The sequence below is a fragment of the Hesperophylax consimilis genome, chromosome 15 (assembly GCF_061612785.1).
Source record: "Hesperophylax consimilis isolate HC1 chromosome 15, BYU_Hcon_1.0, whole genome shotgun sequence".
NCBI classification, from domain to species: domain Eukaryota; kingdom Metazoa; phylum Arthropoda; class Insecta; order Trichoptera; family Limnephilidae; genus Hesperophylax; species Hesperophylax consimilis.
This window is the reverse complement of record NC_142850.1, coordinates 23,781,762-23,799,547: the sequence shown is the minus strand read 5'-3', so window position 1 is coordinate 23,799,547 and position 17,786 is coordinate 23,781,762. Positions and strand designations below refer to the sequence as shown.

The 17,786-nt window shown below is 34.9% G+C and overlaps 1 protein-coding gene across 4 annotated transcripts; it reads right to left on the bottom strand.

The window, feature by feature from the left end:
* Positions 1-5,635: 5,635 nt before the first annotated feature.
* Svip (small VCP interacting protein) lies at positions 5,636-17,646 on the bottom strand. Of its 4 annotated transcripts, none has more exons than XM_089640366.1 (3): positions 17,520-17,646; positions 14,521-14,691; positions 5,636-13,974 (listed from the first exon to the last, which is right to left on the bottom strand). In XM_089640366.1, exons 1-3 carry the CDS (start codon positions 17,577-17,579, stop codon positions 13,957-13,959), a joined length of 249 nt encoding a protein of 82 aa, XP_089496492.1. In that variant the 5' UTR covers positions 17,580-17,646; the 3' UTR covers positions 5,636-13,956. The 4 variants fall into 4 exon arrangements, with proteins under 4 accessions (XP_089496492.1, XP_089496493.1, XP_089496494.1 ...); XM_089640367.1 differs by having other exon boundaries at positions 14,521-14,688; positions 17,520-17,642; XM_089640368.1 differs by lacking the exon at positions 17,520-17,646 and adding an exon at positions 17,175-17,355.
* Between the last annotated feature and the right edge of the window lie 140 nt (positions 17,647-17,786).

Genomic DNA, 17,786 nt, shown 5'->3' with positions numbered 1-17,786 from the left:
ACAAAACAATAATGTTTTGGAAATATCCAATACAAATTTATTAAACACCTATCGTATCGCTTTAGTGATCATCGATTTGACCCTATCGCTTTATATAAACGCAGAAAAATTTCTGATGCTCTATTCTTATACAAAATCGTTAACAATCTTGTTGATTCATCGTATCTGTTAGAAAAGATAGCATTTTGTTGGCCTAAACACAAAACCAGATCGAACGACTTATTTAGAACACCACACTGTTAATCCAAATAAGCGCAAAACTCTTTAATAGAACGTATCTGTAAAACTCACAATGCCTTAACCCATCAGCATACTAATTTTTATTTATTACATCTGTGCATACTTCAGACGGATTCTTACTGTGCATTGATTACTGATTCTTATTGCATTCTTACTGATTCTTTTGGCACCTCAAACGAAACACTTTTCCTACTTTTATATAGATTTCATAAAAATTGTGATTTTATTGTAATCTACCCAAGCACGTAGGGTGAGTTTTAGCGGTACAATATGCCGCTGCGAAAGAAATGCAGCCGCCCAATCTTGGCGGCGGGTATGTCGATGGGCTAAGAGATGTAGACATTTTCAACAGGAACTTGAGAAACATTAAGTAATCGCGGCGCGAAAGGAGTAAGTTATTTTTATTTTTATTAAAATGTAGCACGTAGTAGACTGCCTGAGTACCTTCCCGCTTTCGCTTATATAAGGTGCCAATACGATTCAAGTTGCACCTAAGAAAGTTTCTGAACATTCTAGTTGGTATGGCTACAAACATTGCCACCCGTAACGCTGAGCAGCGGCCGATATTTCTAGTATGTTCTATGACGACCTAAGTACCTTAGCACCTGGCACTGTGTACTAAGTATTACTTGACACCGTCTGACTTGAGTAGTGGCGTACCACTGCAGATGTATTAGATCCCTTTAAAAAACTAACAAAGTTTTTAGTTCTTCTTTTACTTATTTCTGCACCGTTCCGTTAGTTTCTCTTTTGTTAGTAGTTTTAAAGCCTAGATAGTTGAAAGGAAAATAGACGAAACTTTAAAAAAAGCACCACAGTTCAAGGGAATATCAGACTGACACATATACTGATATCAGCGTTGTCAGGTGATGTCAGCGTTCAGCCTGAGTGAGACAATTGAATGAAAAAGGTTTTTTTGGTGTTTTTGAAATGCACATAGCAAATTAGCCATTAATTATCTTCTATCTATATAAATAAAATGTAAATGATATCACCTGTGACAAGAAAAAACATACTTTTTGTCACCTGTGACAGGTAAAATCTGTTGGACAAACATACTTTTTATGAAAAACAGCGCCATATGTAAAACGCGCCAATGTTTCTCTATCTGCACAGATAGTGAGTCACAGCAACGCATGGCGGGGTTCAGCAAGTATGTTAAATTAAATTAAAACCATGTAGAGGAAGTGCTTAACTAAAATCTTTTTAAACTTAAAAAAAAAAGTTAACATTTTTACCATCCAGTCAACCCGCCAGATTCGAAATTTACATATAATATAACATTATATTCAAACATAAAATATTTTTTGTTCTTGTTGGGAAGTGAGTTAGTTAAGAACTTCACAGATGCACTCATAGAGGGCAGTACAAAGAGATTGCTTGGAAGTCCGCAAGATGGCAGCTAGTAGCCAGTAGTCGCCAGGGCCAGTTAAGGCCTGAACAAACCGCCGCGTTCAAAGCGCGTCCGCGATCCCGTGCACGGTGGCGATCAGATGTTGTGTATGAACTTGTAGCAACGTGTTCACATCGAAGCGTTCTCAGATTGGCCGCGGCGTCCTGTGCAGCGTCTAGACGCGGCGATCGCTCGCGTCCACGATCAGTTGCTGCTTGCAGGATCTGCACGCTGCACGCATCTCTGAGTTTGTGGTATTTCTCATGATGTCGGATACAAATACAGAGAGAATGATCAACGAAATTAGCATCTGCCGATGGTTTTTTCATGTTTTCAGCAATTAAATTACAATTACTATCACTTTTGATATAAAATATAATAAACATAATCGATTAGCTATGAATATTCATATTTTTCCGATATTAAATCGCTTATTTTGAGATGTGTATTGACTACACAGCGCCGGAACGCGTGTATTTTTTTAGCACAGTTCTATGTTTATATTTTGTACAAAAGAAGTTGTAATTATTATATATGTGTTCGATTAATTTGTTTTATGTAAGTGTGAACCATTCTTATTTAATTTTGTCCCTATTAATCTGATATTTAAAATATTGAAATCGAAAGAACTCTTGTAATTAAAATTCATTAAAAAATTGTTTATTCAAATATACATAAATTCTAACAAAACTGCATTATGGGATTCATTTTATCCTACCAACCCGTCGAAATTATTTATCTTACCAAACCGTCTTGTAAATTTACACTTTTCAGGGGCTTTTTCACCATCTTCCCAATAGCTTATCTACCCTAATAACGAATATTATTAAAATTAAAATAAAATACTTGCAGTGGTTAAAAAAATCGGCCAACTTATCCAATATATAGCCACTATACATTAGGGTGGATCGATTTTTTGTTTTTATGTTTTTCTTAGCAGCGGGGTGTGGAATGGATGCTCTATGGGGATACCTTTAAAAGTCATTATGACAGCATTAAGATATTTCGAGTGCAAGTACTGCCCCAAGTCGATTCAAATTTTTAAAAAATAGCGAGAAAATAGAAAAAGAAGGGTTTAATCTTTGCTCAATAAAAGTAGTTAAAATATAAAAAAAATAACTTTTCATTTACTAATAATATTATCTACTAATCAAGAAACAATAAAAGTACCATTGCTACACAAAAAAATCACAAACACTGTTTAAAAATATAGTCAAAAATCATAAAAGTTATTGTATTTTATAGTCCTTCTTCGAATTCAATACTGGCATTATACGACAAGATTCTAGCTTATTTTGTATACACCCTTCACGTCTTTCAAGGCCGCAAACAGCAGAACATGATGCCGTTACCACTTTGATGCATCTTTCCGTGGCTTGCGTGTGACAGGGCATCAATCGGAACCTACACAAAATGTTGAATTCGATAATTTTGTGGTCTGCAATGGCATCAATTATTGTCTCGCTAGATATCATTTTTGTAAGAGGTGCTTCTGATGTTTTTTCCCAGTAGATCAAGTCAATATAGTCTTCTGCGTTGAAATTAAAAGTAGGTAGCTTAAATACTCTTATTGGAGAGAACCCCAACGTTCTTGGATACTTAGAATCCGTCTGAGAGCCAACTCTCTAATGTCTGTCTTCGTTCGTCGTTTAAGATACTAATAAGTATATTTTCGATTGGCCAAAATACCCTTTGCGTTGAATTATGGGATCTACCACCTTTTTCAAATGCTCTGGAAGGTAACGAGACAATTTTATGGTTTCGTGGAGGTGTCTCGCCGGTTGAAGTCTGCTCTTGGTTGTCTTAAAGGCTGTGTTTTTATTTTAAACCACATCGGAGCATACACTCTTAGCACAAATTCAGTCAATATCACCTGATTTCTGTTGGATTCTTGGTTGATGTGTAAAGTCGGAGAATAGTATTGGCTGTTGTTAACCAACGCGAATGACAGATTTTACCCGGATTTCTTTTCGTTAAGTTTTCATTACATTGTCCTTCGGCGATTGCTCGGCACATTTCCAATAAATAAAGCTGGTCTGTGCTGAGGTCGTCACGGGATTTTGTAATTTCATAAGTAAGGTTCATAGGTAAGTTGCATTCTATTGCTTGAAATTCTATCACGGGAAGATGTTCACAGTTCTTGAGTAACTTTCCTTGTTAGCCGCTAAAGCTTCTAGGACCTGTTGTCGTTCCATCAAGATATTCGAAAAGGTGCCTCAAACTTAACTCATTAGCATGTAACTGACAGACCAACCACTGAAGTGGACGATGGAGTTTTCCTTCAACAAGTCGAATAATGCCAGACTTAGTTCCATTATTAACTGCTGTTCCGTCACATCCGATAGCCACGATGCACGCTAAATCAATGGATTTTGCCACAAAATATGCAAACAATTTGTGAGCTATTGTTTTAGCATCACCGAACTTAACGCCCATGTGGCCAATGTATTGTGAGCTAGGTTCTTTCAAAGACTGATATGTTCTTCTATCACAACTTTTCTGCGTCCATCCTCCATGATTAATGTTTTATCTTTTGGCCGCCAAACGATATGCAAATGCACAAATCAAAATGGGGCTGGTTGATGGCAGTCAGAGTGGTCCTAGTTTTGGCACGAGCACTTCGAATCTTATTACGATCGATCACGTTTGTTAGATTATCTGTTCACTAATCACTAATCCAATATTTTGCAATGTAGCGCAGACGATGGCAGCACCTGCCTGATCAGAAATACTGTATCGATCCAATGTTCTGGATACAACAGATAGTCCACTGTCTGTTGGATTTATAACATAAGAAGAAGGAGTAGATGAAGCAAAGTAATGTTGGTCAGTTGGAAGATCAACGTTAGTAAAATTTGAAACTGTACTGCGAGATATGGACGGTTGATCTAAAGATGCGCGGTGCGCGAGCGAGGCGCGAGAAAGTGGACTCGGCAATTTGTCAAATTTTCGCGGAAAAATAAATATTATCACATTTTTTTAATATTATTAAATAGGACGCGGCAATTTTTATTCATTATGAAATGTAAAAGTAAAAATTAAAGTATTAATGTTGACACAAAACTGTTTTATAAAGGGACAATTTTTTACCAGATTTTAAATAATTCAACTGCTTTGGGGCAGTACTTGCTATCAAAATTTTAAATTGATATTTTGTATGCTTAATTGTATGTACCTAGAGCATCTATTCCGCACCCCGCGAAAACTAATTTATAAAAAATAAAAAATTCCATACAATGGCGATCCACCCTACTATACATAGGTTCGATTACCGAATTATAAACTCCAACTTAATAAATAAATAAACCGTAAATCGAAAATATTCGTTATTAGGGTAGATAAGCTACTATCTTCATCATCTGCAATAGCCGCTAAAAGTAATAATCCTTCTTCAGATTCGTCTCCAAACATGATTATGATTATTTAAATGGTTCCCGCTCCGAGCTATACCTACCACACAACCGACACGAACGTACAAGTGCCACGGACGCCAGCTGATCGCTAATTGATCGCTAGTTTGGTGTGAACGGTTCTGCACGCACACAGGACGCTGACCGTGAACGCCATCGCGGACGCAAAATGATCGCGGCGGTTTGGCCTTGCCTTTAGAATGCTCCCAGACAAACTTGGTGTTTTCAGATCTCATTTAGCCAGCTCCTAGTTAGGTCGACTATCGAGTCACCATTGTAATATGCGAAGTATATAATAAATCCCCGATTTAACACAAAGAACTTATTCATCATAATCTCCTTCCACAACAAGTTGGAGAACTGTTTGTGGGAACACAAAAGTTCTAAAATCGGTGTTGCTAGTAACAGTAAAGAAATTTTTTTTGCTCATTTTACAAAATTTGTAGATAGTTGGCAGACTACATTTTATTTATGTACCAAGTACCTGCTTGAGAAAATAAGTTGAAAACATAATAAATTAATAAGAGAAGATAAAGAAATATTTTTGAGGATAGGTAATAAAAAAAAATTAAAAACTGTTATTTTACAGCCACACAACGTTTATTTTTATAAATATATAATGACAACATTGTAAAATATATATTGTATTGTATATATAGCACATTGTGTTTTATCGATTAATATCAATAAAATATCTGAATAGATGACAGGGGCGTATTGAGAGGCGTAATTTTAAAATTGAAGAAAATAATTTAATATCTGTTTTTATATTAATTTACAACAGAACTTTAGACTTACTTTGAAGTGTGTATCATACGCCACTGTCACAATATAGAAAAGTTTGTAGAAATTCTAAAACACCTGTTTATTACTATTTATGAACTAGATTGAAAACTTTCAATATGAACACAACATTAATAATACTGAAACTAAGTTACTGGGATTGCTATGAAGAGGTGCTAACCACCCTGACACAAGATTTTCATAAGAACTTTACTCCGTATAAGTACAGACTTTAATAATACATACTTGTTTATTTAATAAGACTTCAATGGTTTTACATGGAATGATTTGACTAGGATAATTTTTCGCAATCTTCCGTGTCAATGTGGTTACAAAGGGATAACTAGACAAAAATTTGTGATCTTAAGGTACATTTATAGTTTTATCGCGGGGTAATTTTTACAACTTGAAACTCCAAAATTAGTTTTTCAGCAAGGAAAAAAAGGTAAGTATGGTTTTGTCTGAACTCAAAAGTTGATTTCGGAGTTACCTAGTAAAGTTTAATAATTACCCCACAATATGAGATAATGAGCATTGGATACAGAATCTATAGATAGGCTATAGGGTAACAAAAAACCATAAAAGTGGGCACATGTAAAACAGATTACTAGAAAAATTAAGTTAGATATTACAAAGTAAAATAGCTCAAAACAAATTTGTTTTGATATATCTCATTACAGGTACACAAGACATTGTATTAAATAAATGGAAAAACATAAATTACCACCTATTATGCTAAATATACATATGCGAGCCGAACTGTCGAGCTGAACCTCAACTTATGGGAAAGGAACAAAGCGGCGCGAAACGCCGCTTGCAGTTGCTTCATTCCTTTCCAGTAATTTATGGCTTAGCTCGCATTTCAGTTCGCAAATGTATACATACCATTACACAGATGCAATTAAGAAAACATGTATTCCCCAAAATTACATGGAAGAAAGATGGTAGATACAAATAAATAAATGAAATGGTTGTTTAAAAAAGGTTTATCTCTGAGCGACAATTCTGAGCAAGGATGGATTTTCACTGTTAAAATATTGAAGATAATAACAACAGTTGTTATGGGGTCATAAGTACCTCAAGGGTCGGTCTACTTATTATATAACAATTGTATGAATTACATATATTCCTCTGGTTACGGTTCATTCCATGTGATAACACGGTATTACCGGACAAAATAGCAATATGTATACTAGGCCTGTTTCTGTTTTCTACGTCAGTTTTGGCTGTGAACATCACTTTCTATAGTGAATGTCAGTTTTTACTGCGAATGTCACTTTCTGTTGTGGATGCCAGTTTTTACTGTGAATACCACTTTCGGTGTGGATGCCAGTTTTTACTGTGAATGCCCCTTTCTGTTGTGAATACCACTTTCTGTTGTGGATGCCAGTTTTTACTGTGAATACCACTTTCGGTGTGGATGCCAGTTTTTACTGTGAATGCCCCTTTCTGTTGTGAATACCACTTTCTGTTGTGGATGCCAGTTTTTACTGTGAATACCACTTTCGGTGTGGATGCCAGTTTTTACTGTGAATGCCCCTTTCTGTTGTGAATACCACTTTCTGTTGTGGATGCCAGTTTTTACTGTGAATGCCCCTTTCTGTTGTGAATACCACTTTCTGTTGTGGATGCCAGTTTTTACTGTGAATACCACTTTCGGTGTGGATGCCAGTTTTTACTGTGAATGCCCCTTTCTGTTGTGAATACCACTTTCTGTTGTGGATGCCAGTTTTTACTGTGAATACCACTTTCGGTGTGGATGCCAGTTTTTACTGTGAATGCCCCTTTCTGTTGTGAATACCACTTTCTGTTGTGGATGCCAGTTTTTACTGTGAATACCACTTTCGGTGTGGATGCCAGTTTTTACTGTGAATGCCCCTTTCTGTTGTGAATACCACTTTCTGTTGTGGATGCCAGTTTTTACTGTGAATACCACTTTCGGTGTGGATGCCAGTTTTTACTGTGAATGCCCCTTTCTGTTGTGAATACCACTTTCTGTTGTGGATGCCAGTTTTTACTGTGAATACCACTTTCGGTGTGAATGCCAGTTTTTACTGTGAATGCCCCTTTCTGTTGTGAATACCACTTTCTGTTGTGGATGCCAGTTTTTACTGTGAATGTCACTTTCGTAGTGGATGCCAGTTTTGACTGTGAACACCGCTTTCTTGTGTGAATGCCAGTTTTTACTGTGAATGTCACTTTCTCTAATTTTAAAACCTAAATGAAGATAAAGAATTGGTTGAAAAGGATAAGTTAGAAATTTTGTTTGAAGATTAAAAAAATCTTAAGATATTTTGTAGAATCATAATCATAACTTATGTTTCGAAAGACCCTGCACTTTTGCAAATTTAATATTATGAAATGAAGAGTGAACACTTGTAAATTACTGCAACAGTACAATGAGTGCACTAGTCACCATTGGCTTGCAGCTGAAAATATGCTTGACATTTTGACAAAAAAAATTACTATGAAAGTGTATTTAATATATTAAAAAAAACACATTCTGACTAATGACTAAAGGTAAAAAAAATTAAATCCAGAAGTAAACTACATAAATAAGAAAAATAGGTTTTAAATTAAAATTTTGAAAAAAAAAAGGATTTGTAACGTGATTTTCTTAAAATTTTTGGCACCATAGTTTGAGAAAAGTTAAGCAGTTTTGACGGCAAAAAATAATAGAAAATATGACACTGCCTTGAGTAAAGAAAGAGACAGATTACGCTATACACATCAAAGCTTTTTATATAACTCCATATTGCTCGCCATACAACCCCATACAAACTTTTCACACCTGACAGATGATGTGTTATAAGTGTGGGTGTGACGACAATTTATTCATTGTGATCTGCTAGCGAGACTATATTTGAAAATGATGCGCTGGCAGGAGAGGGGGTCAGATCAATTTACGGAGCACCGTGATCACGCAGCTGACACCTGTCAAGGTGACAGATCCCGTACAAAGAAATGATATTCCGCGGCAGTTCCCCAGTTGATCTGACCCCCTCTCCTGAGGAAGATTACAACGAAGTGTGACACCCCAACATATAATCTGTATGGGCCACGCCCAAAAAATCTTTAATGCATGTAGCGTGGTCTTTACCTTAAAAGTATCTATAACAAGAATAATTCATCCAATTTGAGTTACATCGGGTCGTTTCATCAGCCGTCAAGTAGAATGATCAAAATTTGACCAAACTCAATGGACCCTGAATCGATAAAGAATAAATGGCAAATATCAAAGTTTTAAAATGCGACGGGGATTCAAACAACTAGATGTTGAAAAGTACAGCTCTACTAATAACCGCAAGAGTGAGATCACAATATAGGGAAGATCTATTCTTCAATGGGGAGGGATGTTGCTGAGGAATTTCTATTATGTTGACTGTACCTCTCATAAATACACTCAAACATTTATCAACTATACATATTCTACACACATAATGGTGATATTATCATATAGGTTTTCTAACATTAGGTTTAGTGCTAGAAACAGATATGGTAACAAAAATAAAGTAGGCATAAAAAAATATATATTAACAGATAAATAATAATTTATGCAAACAACAAATTAAAAATAATAATTATTTCTATAAAAGTTATGGTCAGATAATTTACTTCAATTTAACACGATTCACAGAAAAACGTGACTAAATAATCAAGCCCACAAAAATATAATATTTCAGTACCTATATAAACCGAAATCATTTTCCAAATAAACACTTTTAAAAATTTATAAATTGATGGCTTCATGATTTACAATAATAGTTATAGGCATCGTCAAATGCACTAGAATAGAAATAATAAAGGTAACAATTATTCTTTTAACAATAATAAATTAAAATAAAACATTTTTTTGTTACATTAACTCCACAGAGGAGGCCCTGAGGAAAATAATTTCACTAAGGGCCTCTGTCATCTTTGGGGATGCTGTGTGGGGGATCTTTTTAAGGAAATGTAGTAGAAGAAGTTTTGGAAAGGAAAAAGGTATGAGGGGTGGGTAGGAATCTAGGGATCGGTGTGTCCAGGAGTGACGGACAAATGATATATCCCTACAGTTGTGAGTAAGGCGATGGGTCAAGAGAAACCAGTTGGAGAGGGCAAAGGGTCTCCCCAATCCAGTGAGCAGGCGCATCTTGAACACACTCACCCGATGAACCCGGGCACCCCTGCTAAATCACCAAACATAGCGAACCACTTGGTAAACATAAACTTTATTATTTATAATTATCTGAGGAATCGTAATAGGTCAGTGCATCTCATTCTTAAATTCATAATATTATGTTCATATCTTACAAAACTACCATCAATCACACTTATACATATATTTTCTGATGGGTATTTGATACCTTAGAAAGTTTTTTTACAATCCTTCATCAAATCTAAGAAACGCAATGTTTCGTATCACATTTTCAATTTTTGGAAAGGTAATTGCCGCCCTAAAATACATGCAGACATTTACAATAGCATCGTATAGGTTCATCCGAATAGAAAGTTTTTATAAGTTAATATTATCTCAAACCAATACGTGAGGGACCGAGAACAAATGATCTAAGACCTGATCTCTGATCTAATCAGGGTAACATGCGTAAAATTGCAAGATACCTGAAAATTTGATATCTAGTGCAAATTTTTAGGAAAATAGTGGGAACTTTCATATTTTTTAAGTAACAATATACATTCGAAAACAGTTTTGCTAGGAACGGTGTCCCCAAACCTCTATTAAGCTGTCTACAGATATTGGCAACACAAAATTCAATGCATGCTTGTTACATTGCTATTTGTATTGTTAATATCTATACATGGCTTTACACGACATAAGAGAAGACATGACATAGATAATATTCCAAAATGACAATAATTTTAATTACATAAAATCAAAATCAAATCAAGGATGGGCCGTTATACAGAAATTCAAATGCAACATTGTCATTAAGGAAGGGTTAGGCAGGCTGAGGCAGTCAAAGTTTGAAGGAGCCAATTCTTGTAACCTGTGAAGCCTAGCGCTTTTGCTTGAAAACATTTTCATACAAAATTTGAATTATGTTGGCTGCCGCCACTGTGCCGCCTAGTTGCGTAGTGACTAACGCGTACCTGAATGCCAAATCATTTTCTTTTTTTGACATTTCAAAGGTCCCCATTAAAGGCCGGTTCTAATTGTAAAAATTGTGATGACATGACAGTTGTGCATTTCTGTTGATCCATAATTGTTCAAAAGCTGAAAGAGATCTAGAATTGGCGTTTCGGAGAACTTTCAAATGTAAACAAAATGGTGCTGATTAACCATTAAATTTGATGACAGTGTTACATTGAATTCTGAGAAACATCAATAGGTATCAAATAATTGTTGTTTTCAAATATACATAAATATGTAAATAAAATATAAGGTTTCATTCCTATTCAACTGAGGTCCAACAATTTTCAAATTTGTGAAGCCAAAGATAAAAATATTTTAGGTACATATCGAGGTGCGTCTCATCCTTGCCAAGCGAATAAAATGTATTTTAGAGTGCTAGGAGCCTTTTTTAAGGCTCAAAATACTATAAAATTGAGGCAAGTGTAGTAAGTTCCTAACATATACGCTGGCATTCCAAGGGTTGATACAAACAAATTATTTAAAAAATACTTTATATCAGTTTAAATACAATGAGGAACAACTGTTTAATATTTGCAAATTCTTCGTGTTTACTTTACAGCCATTTTAATATCGATGTGACAAGAGAAGTCGGTTTTTAGGTTAGTGTTTTTTCATTATTTTTATAAAACCCAAACTAAGAACCTAAGATCTTAGTTTGTAAAGTACATTCTCAGTTTGGTTTTATTTAAAAAAGATAAAAAAAGTAACCTAAAATCGATGTCAGCATTTAAAAAAATAATTTGTGCCTATAGGATGAGGCGTGCCGCAGAATATTCAACATATTTTTCATAAAATACCTAAGGGTATAACGTGTTTGTATTAGGATTTGCACCAAACATTCAAAATAATTAGCGAAAATTCTCAAACATCTTAAAAGTACTTATAAATAATACAATGAACACATAAAGCAAGAGGACAGAGGATACACATTGGGTGTCGATATACATATATATATATATATATATATATATATATATATAATACATATTTTATCTTAATTTTGAATTTTAAATGTATCATAAGATTTTAATACAATACATGTACTCTATTGACTACTAAGAAAATACAGTACAAAATATATTTTTAATGTTTGAATCTGATAATCTCAAAAATAGTTTGAATTTCTTTAGTAATGTAAATCGGGCCCATAGACACCCAAATTGATAGACTGGCCCATCGGGGAAAGGGAAACAAACCAAGCGATTGGCCGGAGCGCGGAAGGGGTATGATCGTCTCTCTTTCTGTAATTTGTCATTAAATGAATCTGCCAGTAAACAGGCAACTCGCATTATAATATCACCATTTATTTAGTCCGCGAAAATAAAATCTGCTTACAAATTACTAGTACTTTTTACAATGGCACAAAAATTGCTGACTGCGTAAAAAGCTTAAACTACAAATCTCAAATCGGGTGAACAAAAGTTCAGGATTGTTTCCAAAACTGAATATTTTGTTACACTATTTAGTTTGACACTTTTACAAATGTGTTATAATTTACCCACCTCACTCATTTTTAGCATCTCCACGCAACCCGATTTGAAGGCAGTTCGGTTTTCTAACATTTTTACGAACAATCTGATGCTGCGCAAAAAAGTTCCACAATGGACAGCGCAGAAATCCATTGACTTTCTTTAGCGAACTTTACTTTTATGCGCAGGGTCTGGCCATTATTTCGGCGTTCAACATACGACTGATGTCGTAGATTATCCAAAGCATTCTCGAACCGTACTGGTGCCAAACACATGGTCATGAGGTTTGCCTCCAGCTCGTCAAAATGATACCAGGATTTCATATAAGGGATAGTCTCAATTTGAATGTCTATGATCGGACCTATGAAAAGTATTCAGTTTGTAAAATCTTTAACTTAACACAAGCAACCTTTGAAATATAACTACGCAGGACCTGCTACGTTGGTAGTTAATCTTTAATATAAATTGATAATATGTCATTTTTAATACAATTACACTCATAAGTGTTCGTCGATGAGTTTGGTAGTCAAATTTTGTTACTTATAAGATGTTTTAAACAATTAGAAGTAGGTAATAGAAATAATAATAATATTATGTCTATGGTTTCAAGTTGATAAAAAAAATCATTTTACAGCAGCGCCCTTGATGAGATTTAGCATAAAACCACACTATATAAAAAAACTCCATTGATTATTAAGGCGATGCCATACGCAGTAATGCAAAATCATGTGTTTTTGGTTTGAAAATTTGGTCACCTAGAAATGTTTCAGATGCTTTAATTAAATACTGCGAGTAGAATACATCTCCGTCTTTGAAATAATTGAGTATTTTTTAGATAAGTCTTTTTATAAGCCCAGAAAAAAATAGTGTAAAGGCCTATGAAAACTGCTTTAAAGTTCAAAATCTCCTACTTACGAACCCATTTTCGGTTATGATTTTATTGTAAAAAAATTAAATATTTATGCCTGAACATCTACAAAATAAAATAAAAGGCACTTTTTGGCCATGTTTTTTTCTTGCATAAATCAAAACAGACGGATGGTGTTAAGCGGGAATTTAAACCTTATAGCCATCTACGTAAGGGTTGTTATTGATAGCGGCTCAATTTAAAATATTACACGACGTAGTGCATCGCCTTAATGGTTTTTTCAGGATATTGTAATAAATTGATAAAAAAACTACAAAAAATAAATATTTCAAAGTTCACCAACGTAAGCTGACTTGTAATTTGTAGATGGATATTTTACTTATGACGTATCAAAATGTATAAATTTTAAGTTATTTCCCAATGTGGCCTCACATATAAAGGATGCTGCATTGCTGCAGATTGTACAGTATAGGTATAAAACATTCATCACATACATTAATTTAGTTAAAACACTGAATAGATTACATATATGTAGAGGAAATTAAAAACACTGATCACCAGCAGTTTACATCTTCTTTGGGATATCGGGATCCTGTCATTTCAGATTCTCTGTTTCTATTTCCAAGTTCTTGCGTCCATTCTCGCCCTTTGGGAACACCCTAGGCGTTGGTCTGCCACTGGAAGTATTTAATTCAAATTAGGCTGTGATAATAATTTTTTTGGTGTTTCTATTCATAAAAATTTAAATGATTACAGTTTTTTGTTTTCTACAGCCACCATGCTAGGCACATGTCCGTATTATGGTAGCCAAATTGGTGAATGATTTAGAATTTAGATCAAGGGTTGGGGATGGAAGATTATGGCATGGAAGGGTGCTGATTGTCGCCAAGAGACAATCAAACTTCATAGTCTATCAAGGTGGAGGAGTCAATGAAAGTCATGCGTTTGTGTGTAGGTAGAAACAAAGCGCCGCTGTGCGTAAATGCTATTTGCATATTATGGATGAACGATGTTGGCGACACTTTTCTCTTCAGTTCTTTGATTTTAGTTGAGTGTAAGTTAATATCTTCAGAGTAGGCTGAAGAGTTCTTTGATTCTAGTTGAGTGTAGATTAATACCTCCAGAGTAGAATGAAGAGTTCTTTGATTCTAGTTGATTGTAGGTTAATACCTTCAGAGTAGGCTGAAGAGTCCTTAGATTTTAGTTGAATACAGCTGTAATACCTTTAGAGTGGGCTGAGCCGTGTTCTGCCGCATGGCCTCCTCCTGGCGGCGGTCAATCTCCAGCTGCTTTTGCTGCTGCCGGCGCAGTTTCTCCATGTTCTGTATGCCGCGGCTGTCGTTCTCCTGCTTTCGCTTCTCAGCTGCCTCCATCTGGCGGCGCCTCCGTGTCTCCTTCAACGAGAGGAAGCCACTATAGATAAAACTATACATTCTGCACCCCTGAACTAGACACAATACACATTCTAGGTGCTTTTCCGACATACACAACCAAAACAATGTTTTAAAACAAAACTTCGGTAAAGTGTTCTCATTTGCTTGATTTCAAACTTAATTACATGTACAAAACAGGTTTTTGGGTTATTAGTTTGGGTTATTGCACAGACATAGGAATTAATGGACGAGAAGATAATGGCGAGGGGTAAAATCAACTGTTGAAGAACGAAGGGAGTAAGGCTGACTGTGATTCGTCAATAAATCAATCTGACAGTAAATAGGCATCTCGCATTATAATATCACCATTTACTTCTTAAAAGTAAAATCTGCTTTTGAATGAATAGACATTTTTACATGGGAGCGCAAATTACTCGCCACGTTATGAACAAATTTGCGAAGTCCAAATTCGGCAAAAAATTCGGTTCTATTTTCAGAGTCGAATATTTCGTTTAAGTATTTAGTTAAGACACTTTTATAAATGTTCATAATTTACTTCCCAGCAACCAACCAGCTTTGTGTTTCGCGTCCAGACGTTTCTCGATGTGATAGTATATGTTTCTAAAACTGATCTATATTATACAATGTGAATATGCTTAAAATAAAGTAAAATAATGCTTATATATGGAATGTAATACGACAATTGGGTTTATTCTCTTTTTCACATCTATTTTTACAAGTTTTCATAGTACAAGTCAACATTTTGCCGTGTTATTTCGTAAAATGAACCGATGATGCCTCGACCATAGTTCGCACAAGAATGATGACGTCACGTTTTCAAATTTCACTTGAGGCCATACGCGAGCACAGCCGGCTCCAATGGAACCGGTATGGGGAGTGGGGATAATACGCTTTTAATCACTTAGGGCAGGTCTACTAATATTCATATGTCTATGGGTTATTGTAATAAATTATGCATCACAACTTTCAAACAAAATTTTGATAAAAATGGAACTTTAATAGTTGTTTGCCCGACGTAAATAGTTGTTTCTTGTAGTAATTAAGTTGAAACCAAGTAGTATTTGAAATTTTTTTGCGTATCAAATGTGAGGCGGAATTCGTTAACTTTATCCAAAACTTCTAAATTTTTTTTTTAAACATTATTTTTGAGAAACACACATTAATCAACAGCGAATCGATGTACATTGAAGTGTGTGTATCGACGATAGGTAATTTGTCTTAAGCCTTGCCGTAGTGTGTAAACAAAAAATACACAAAAGAGCTTTAATATCATCATAGAATACTCCGATGACTTTCAAGGGCCCATAATACATAGAGACTCTAACCCGTTTTGAATGCCATCTGTAAAAGCCGGTCACTCACACATTCAAATTGAGAGCAAAAGATTGTCTCTAGTATTAGTTATCACACAGCCAATGTCTACAGATGGTAGATATTCCTGACCCAAAGTGTTGTGTCTCCTGACTTAGTAAAGGGGGAAACCATCAGACATATTGTCAAAGAAGCTCAAGAACTGATTAGAGTTATAAGTCCATATTGCTTTAAATAGAATTGATTAGAGTTTTAAAAACAGAAAAAAGATATTGTCACATTTAGGAATTGAACCCAGGACTTTAGCCTTGCCGGGGCTCTGCTGTAACCACTAAGCTAATTCGACCCTATTCAAGAGAGCAGCCAATAAAAATATGCATTAAGAAAATGTTCGTAGTTCTTAGTCGAAGTATGATAAAGTTAAATATCACAAAGGGAAAAGAGTAGAATTAGTTCAGTGGTTAGAACAGAGCCCCGGCAAGGCTAAGGTCCTGGGTTCAATTCCTAGATGTGACCGTATCTTTTTCTTATTTTCAGTTTTAAATTAAATATTTTGTTTCAGAGTCGGTAATATTGTCTTCAATGATTAAAATTTAATTAAGTGGTAAAAAGTAACACTAAATGAAAAATAACAAATTGTTAAAATTCATTAACTGGATTCTAAGAATGTACAATTAATATGTATGTATATTATTTCAAATATGGAATGTATTACATTCTGGAATAATTTTTTTATTAATATTATTATTTATTAAGTTAGGATGATATTCATGTTTCATTACAATAATACACAATAATCTAGGAATAAACTGAGTTTTTGTTGTTGTTGTAAAAAGTGTTTTATCCTGAGATTACTGAGTTTTCTAACTTTGTGCATCGATACAAAATGGTACCTATCAAAAAATCAATAAAGTGATGCAATTAAACTAGATCATGTTGATGAATCAAATGGAAAATAGAATGTAGAATAATATTGCATCAACAAGGTAAGCATTGGCAACTGAAGAACAAGAAAATGTTATGATGATCATTAATTTATGCCGGAATGGAATAAACAGAGCAAAACAGACAACAAGTACAGGTTCAAAACACGGACATATTGTTTCGCAACATCATAAATATGTTTTTGAATGTCCAAAATATGCAAGAGGGTAAATCAAAACATCCCATACCTTCAAAAAAATGAACGTTATCATGTTAGTATTCAGTTCGAAGTCTTGTAAATCCGAGAAGTTTGACTCAAAAGAGCCTCAGGTGGGTACGGGGGTCGAAGTACGTCGTATCCAATCGGGTGCAGCCTTGCGTTTCCCTGCACCTGAGCCCAGACGAATCAATCCCTCCCAATCCCTCCGGTCCAGCTAATGAGCTAATTTCCCGGGTTTGCAGATGAAAATCGATAATCATAAACACGAAAATAGCGGCAAAACGAGTTGTCAAAATCACCAACATGATAACCCGCGCTGAAAAAATAGATGTTTGCAATCCTGTTGTGTCAAAATTTATGATGCACAAATTACCAGATCGGGCATTATCGTCTCTGACGTGGATCCTTTCAAGCAGGAACTGCACAATCCCATGATTACTATGTTTTGTTATTGCTTTCCAAAAAAATATTTTCCAACTCACTGACGTTTCAAATTGCGCTACAAGAAAATATACTACGACTGTCAAACAAGCTTCTTGAATAAATTATTGAATAAAAATATCCGATATGAATATAAAACTGCTAAGAAAAATTCTAAAATAATATTTGATTTTAAAAATAATGCTATAAAATTACGCAA